At 43.3% G+C, this 7,176-nt stretch overlaps 1 protein-coding gene across 1 annotated transcript in view; it reads left to right on the top strand.

The window, feature by feature from the left end:
- The first annotated feature begins 648 nt into the window (after positions 1 to 648).
- Positions 649 to 7,176, top strand: part of LOC148039399 (uncharacterized) — an 88,655-nt gene continuing 82,127 nt past the window's right edge. Inside the window, exons 1-3 of the mRNA XM_087664904.1 lie at positions 649 to 1,110; positions 1,513 to 1,791; positions 2,180 to 2,382. Coding sequence (XP_087521030.1) covers positions 1,035 to 1,110; positions 1,513 to 1,791; positions 2,180 to 2,382 — 558 coding nt within the window. The 5' untranslated portion in view covers positions 649 to 1,034. The remainder of the gene's footprint in view (positions 1,111 to 1,512; positions 1,792 to 2,179; positions 2,383 to 7,176) is intronic.

Genomic DNA, 7,176 nt, shown 5'->3' with positions numbered 1-7,176 from the left:
TTGTGGATATGGGGGGTAAGCATTTGGGGGTTTTGGGGGAGTGCACGCCGTCACATTGATGAGGGTAATGTGTGAATGCTCCTAATGAGGAGAATTTGGCTATACCATTGAGTATGGTGAATCCATGTGCCGTACCCATCTTACTGAGGTAGCACTTGTACATCTCTTTCTTTAGAGAACTCTTAGATGTCATTCTCCAAAACTACATAAGGTGATTGCCCCTTTAAAGGGGTGTATCTCAATGTCATTGGAGGGAAGTAGCATATGGCAAAACAAGGAGTGTTCCTCCCCTTGTATCCTCAATCGCATATATCTGCCCTGCTCATCTTGATCGAACACCTAGATTCACAATTAGAGAGCGTGTGCTAACTCCCATCCATAATCATGCGTGGTAGCTTATAAGACATTTTCTTAAAAATGCCAAAGCAATATTATATAATGGGGTATGTAAAAGATATACAAGCATGGCCAAAAAAGCAATGCGTGAAGGCATATGCTAGCGGCATCACTTTGCAAGTTCCTTACAAAGAACCTTGACGTTCCAATGGTCAAAAAGCTCAATTTCTTGGTTAGAATACTAAGAGAATTCAAAAGATGTCTACCTCTATCCCTTGGAGTTATCATGGGCTTCCTCTCAAATGGAACCTTCACCCTATATCATGCTGGCGGGTCATTTGAAATACGGTCCCTCGTCGGCTGTTGCTTGCGAATAATTTTATCCTTCGTCTGGCTCACCACTGCAACTCAAGTTTTTTACAAAGCATGTACGTCTTAGCGATCACCAATTGAAGCAAGAACAAATTTACGGCTGCCCTCCATCTCCACGACCTTGATTTTACCAGCGAAAGATGATTTGGATCTGGAGAACTGATTCCTGCTATGATTGAAGTTGCGTGACACTATACCGGTCCCTTTGACCCATACAATCTTGTGTAAGATTGGACACTTGGCAATTACAAACGACCACGATCTACCCCTATGCCATATGGGACGCTGCATGGAACCTTAAGGGAAAGGAAACGTAGAAAGATGGCATGCGCCATTGGAGAGCAAGCTTTGTGAAGGTTACCACAGGAAACGACATGGTACCAGCACAGCATGCCTTACAAGGCAAGGCTACTCTTGTTCTTTTGTTTCATTTGCTCTTTCTTGTGCAGAGTAGAGCTGTTAACCACATGCATTCCTTTTCATGGCTGATGCTTCTCTTAAGATCGTCTTTTTCTCTCCATTGGCCTGTGTAGTATAGTTTTTGATTCATCAGGTCTGTCATTGAAGGTTTTGAGCACAGCAAGTTCTTTCTTCCTCTTTGGCTTTATTCCTTCTCTGAGTAGCAATAGTTTCATTCGTAATTCCTTCTCTTTCAAGGCTTTGAGCATTCTGAACGTCTAAGCTTGTCCTGATATTCTGTCCTCAATTGCTTTTCGTACCTTATACAAGTGTTTTTGATATGCCTTTCAATGCATAGGGTTGTTCTACTAGATTCCATGTACATGTTGTACTGGTATGATGCAGGTCCAAAGTCCTTTCTGCTCCTCCACACGAGACCAATCTGGATTCTGGCATCCATTAAGAGGCAGTGCTCTACCTTTCACGGAGTCAGTTTCGATGGTAGTGACGTGGAGGACAAGGTTAGACCTCAGAAGGAAAAGCGGTCGGTTAGGGATCCATCTAAGAGAGAATCGATTGACAGTGATGAAGAAGACGAGAAGTCAGGAAGATGGAATTCACAGCTTGCATGGCTGAATAATATTCTTCAGTCGGCACTAAGCTTGTACAAGCGAGCTGCCCCAGGCATGCAATTCTGACCACTATATATGTTGGTACTTGCTCTGTCTATTGCTTGCAGCTTATTGAAGCTAGTACAGTTTAGGGTAAATTTAATGAGCAGCTCATGCTGCAGACCACATGCAAGCTATGGAACTATATTTAATGGCATTGACATATGCAAATATTTATGTTGAATGCAGCCTTCTTCTGAGCAAAGGAGGACTTTATTGAGTTTGTTCTATTTTTTCAAATTTCTAGATTCTATAAGATACATTCAATAAGGAGGACTTTATTGAGTTTGTTCTATTTTTTCATATAAGCTACATTCAATAAGGTTCTGTCGGTTTGATGTCTGTTCTTTTTCATTTGGTTTATACAATTTGTATGTTGGGTATCTTCTTTTACTATTCAGGTGATCCTAAACAGGCGGCAAAGCCAGCTACCACTCGTTCCCTTATGGATATTGCTGTAAACCTTCACCGCAGCACTACAACTGGAATGCAGCAGTGGGGGCTTACTGATCTTACTTTTGGATTATATTTGCTATCTTTGCATCATGCCTCTGGAATGGCTGTTGACACTTTCAAAGGTGAACAAGTCAAATGCCCAAATGTGGTGAGATTCCGTACATATATTCTGATCATGTATACTGCCTTGGGTTCATGTGGAGAGTTTAAATGAAGCTGGGGCTCATGTTTTGGCTTAACATTTAACAGTGAAGTAACGTTAAAGTAGCATTAACATGCATCATAATCCAGATTTAAAAGTATAACACAGTACTGAAAAGTTCCTTTCTTCACACGTGTTTGTGCTGAAGTCTTTATAAGCATTATAAGCTTAGAAAATTCTGTTTTATAGTTTATAAATGTGGAAATGATATCCTAGCTCTTACATGAAGCAATACCTTGGAGAGTGAGAAAGAGGTTAGACTCTGATGCTTCTTAACCCACTAACCAAGACAAACAACTGAGATTCGGCATGTTCGATTAGAGTCAAGGGTGGGAGACTAGCATGAAGCTGGGAAGGAGCCCCCTTGCTTGACTAGCCGATAAGTCAACACATGCAAAAGAAATAGATCCGGGAGATGTGGGTGGGATAGGAGGTAAGTGTGATAGAGAAGTGCCAATCCCATGCTCAGAAAAAACAGAAAATATAGTTCCACGTATGCTCGTAGATGTATATCTGTGTTTAGAGCCTCGTGAATATTTCATGCACTTAGTTTGGTGATAGGGTTAGCAGAGATTTTTTCCACCCACAAGGCCAAAACACTCTAGACAAGGGGTTAGGAGACTTAGTAGAGGAGACGGATCCATTGCATAGGGCCCCTTGGAGGCAAGACAAATGGCTACATAGTACTACATAGTTTTACTTGGATCCACTACTAGGCCCCTAGGTTATGAGAGGGATAGTATGGTAGAGCACAAAAAAGGTGATTATAGACAGGATGAGCAGATACTTGATGGCCCTTTTTATAGAGAAGGAGGTGCAAAAGTTGCTTTTGGCACTACCCTCACGCAAGCGAGGATAGGACGGATTGGATAAAGTCCTTTTTGAGCTATCGAGATCTCATTAGTGTTGGCCTCAACTTAACTTTCTAGGAGATCATGGCATTAGGGGTCATGCTAGTGAGACTTTCCGAGGAGTTGATACACCTCGTCCCCAAAGGAAGTGGAGATAGATTGAAGATCACATAGTGGAGAATGATTACTTTGCTTGGAATCGCCTATAAGATCCTTGAAAAGGTGATTAGTCCTAGATTAGCCCCATTGATGCTATATATCATCCACCCCATATAGATAAATTTTGTCCAAGAGTGTAGCATCTTGGACATCACCACTTTTTGGGAGTCCATGGATTTGGCTTGATCTAGGAATCGGGACCTTATTGTGCTACTTCTCGACTTTGAGAAGACATACAACCACGTTGACTAGGAGTTCGTAGAGATTACGATGCTGAGGATGGGATTCCCAAAGCAGTGGGTTAGGGGAATAGTGGCTCTCTACTCCTCAACTCATAGTTAGGTTATGACTGCTAGTGGGGCATGAGGGACATATTCAACATTTAGAGATTAGTTAGATAGGGCTGCCCACTAGTCCCCTTCTTGTTCTTATATGTAGCAAAGGCCATGAGCTCCGTCTTGAGTGATAGATGTACAAGTATTAGAGGCATAAGGTTACCCATTCTTGAGTTTGAGGAGCTTTTGGATGTGGAGTTTGTAGATGGCACAATAGTCTATCTAGACAAGGATGAGAGTAACTTTAGGGCCTTTGTATCAGCCGTGGAGATATTTTGTAGAGCAGTAGGTGCCTTAATTAATTGGCACAAGTCCTATGGATTTTGGATATGTGACACTAGGCAGGCAAAGTGGCGACCACATGAGGATCTCACGTGGGTTCCTTGCAGGACCGTAGTGATATCTTGGATGTCGTGTGGGGATTGATATTACCTCAAAGCAATAGTTGGCACCTCTTCTCTTGAGCATAAGATAGAAGCTTTGTTATTGGAGCTCAGTGAGACTCTCACTAGTAGAGAGAGTAGTGGTCGCCAACCATGTCCTTGCAACTATGTGGTACATCACTTCCTATTGGGCATTCTCTAGGTCATCATGCATCAGCTAGGTTAAGCACCTTATTTAGAACATTTGGTTTAGAGGAGACGAGAGCTCGCCCGTTAGGGCGAAGTTTGCTTGGGACGTCATCATATAGCCTAGATCTAGGGGAGGGTTGGGGATCATAGACACAAATAGCTAGAGCAAAGCCTTGATGGCTAAGCTCATTGTTAGGGGTTTGCTTGTAGGTGAGGAGCCTCAGAAGAAACTTTTGATAGGGAGACTACAAGCTATGACACTCGCACATGGAGGACCATGGCAGCCCAACAACCATTGGATTTTTTAGGAGATTAGGACCAGGGACCTAGGGAGGAGCTTTGAGGTCAGTTTCGCAACTACTATTATCAGAGCTTGGAGATCTGTACTTCTAGGGCTCCACTAGCTACCCCCACTACGGTTGAAGAAAAGAGAAGGCAGCCTATTCTCTTCAATAACCTCTTGAGATTAGATTCCAGCCACACTTTTGGAAAGAGGGCATACTTATCATGGGGGAGATTCTCTTTATAGGTTATTGTATTAGTGGGAGAGTGGTTTGCATTCTAGGAGCTACTACAAGAGGCTCAGAGACAGAGACTACAAGGGCTCAAGGGAGCCAAAGTTATGATTGAGGCCATGACAGAGGGAGTTCCTTTAGATTGGCGGATAGATACAAACACCTCTCATACTTGGATTAGTCTCTTTGCTAGAGGGGACATTCTTCTAGTAGTCTTTGCGACTAGTAGAGATAGGACATTTACTTTTATGGTTGGGGGGATGGTTGTTTGCAGCAACGAGAGGATCTCGACTAGGGATTAGAGTAGTGGCTTACTTTGAGAGGAAGTAGCACATTGATCCAGACCCAACCACTTGTTTGGTTGATGGATGGAGATATTGGGTTTACCGAAGGAGACCTCTATAGAGATTAAATGGGATCGAGGAAAGTGGGTGTTGTTGAGCTAAAATATGCATTTACTTGCTGATTAGCCTCTTAAACAGCCCCAAAACACACTAAAAATGCTCTTTTAGAGTAAAACCCTAAAACGGGAAGCGGTTCGAGAGACTTCAGTGGAAACCCTAAAATGGGGAGTGGTTCGAGAGAGTTTAGTGAAAACCCTAATTTTTGGGGCGCCCTTCCACATCTATAAATAGACAGGCTGTCCCCATTCAGCCATCATCCTTGTTTTGCAGGTTACACCAGCCCACACACCCTCTGTTGCTGTTGGCGCCCAGTTTCCAGCCTGCAGCTTGTCTCCATCTGCTGTCCAGCCATCATCGACTGCAGCCACATCATCTTCAGCCTGCCCATTGCTGTAGGCGATAGCTCTCAGCTGTTGGCGACTGCTCCAAACTGTCCCAGACTACTGTTGAGCCTACTGTCCATCATCTCCAGGGTCAGCCAGCCTGCGTTTTCAGCATTGCAGGCCGTGACACTCTCAGATATTGTTTCAACCTGCTGTTTACAGTAGACTGTGCACAGTTTCCAGCCCCCGATCGGTGGTACACTGCTGCGTTTACCAGTTTCTAGCCTCCAGACTATTGCGTTTTGGTGACCAGCCTGCTGCCATTCACTATTCAGCACTCCTACACTCTGACTGGTGGTCATAGACTTGGGATCCGTCTTCGGTGGACGTCACACTCCGACGTTGCTTTGCCCTTGAGCACACTATACACTCTTACATTCTTTTATAGCATGCATTCACTTCAGAGTTGTGTTCTCTCTCTTCCTTCTTCTGTTTGTGTTTGAGTTTTGAGTTTTGCGTCTAGGGTTTGAGTTTTCCCTCTGTGTCTGTGTCTGTGTCTTTGTGTTTCTGTTGTGGTCGTACACTCTGTGTGTCCTCAGTGCAAACCCTAGGAGTCTTCTTAACAGGTGTGGGGGGATCCATTCCTTGATAGACCTTGGGATGTGGCCTTTTTGGCTATACTACTAGGTTAGAGAGGAGAATATAGATGAGCAAGATTAGAGCATAGGCAATAGCCTCCTCCCATTGGGATAGAGAGGGAATTACAAAGGAGTTCCTAGGTGACTTTTGGAGGAGGCTACATGATAGCTTTAGGCCTAGAAAGATCTCTCTCTTCCTATGTGTCAGACGACTCTGAAGAAGACCATTAAAGCCAGAGGAAAAGCAGTCGGGATGAATGAGCACGAGCGATCCTTTCACCTCTCAGCCTTGCCTAGTTTATTGCTGGCCAGACCCATCGTGATCCGATTGCTAGCCGTAAAACCTTGGTGAGTCCTACTATTCTTGGACTCTCTTTGGTTCTAGGCTCCCCTAAACCCCGTTCGGGTGCCCAAGAGCCCGGATGGTCATCCTCGTGCATGTTCCCCTTGATTTACCTTAATGTCACATTAAATGTCACTTTAATGTCACATTAATGTCTGTGACCTTAATGTCACATTAAATGTCACTTTAATGTCACATTTCCTTCCCCTTAAGAATCGGTTTCGTCCTCGAAAACGATACTTGGAAGGTCTAACTGTAAATTGGGAAACCTTTTCTTTAAAGGACTTACTCGCTCCCATGTTGAGCTTTCTTCTGAACAATCTTTCCACTTAACCAAACATTCTTGATAAATAGTATTCCTTGTTCGTCTATTACGAACATTTAATATTCTTTCTAGTTCATGTGGATTAGATTGGTCATTTAATAGCTCCTCAATATCATCATTTAAGATTAGATTATCCAAATCACCCAGCTTCTTTCTTAATTTACTTACATGAAAAACTTGATGTATTTTACTACCAGCAGGTAGTTGGAGCTTGTAAGCCAATTCTCCCACCTTTTTAAGTATTATGAAAGGACCACAATACCTTGGTGAAAGCT

This window comes from Lygodium microphyllum, chromosome 2 (genome assembly GCF_053477565.2).
Source record: "Lygodium microphyllum isolate KBCC chromosome 2, Lygodium_microphyllum_v1.1.10, whole genome shotgun sequence".
Taxonomy (NCBI): Eukaryota; Viridiplantae; Streptophyta; class Polypodiopsida; order Schizaeales; family Lygodiaceae; genus Lygodium; species Lygodium microphyllum.
The sequence above is the reverse complement of the archived record's forward strand: the minus strand, read 5'-3'. Positions and strand labels throughout refer to the sequence as shown.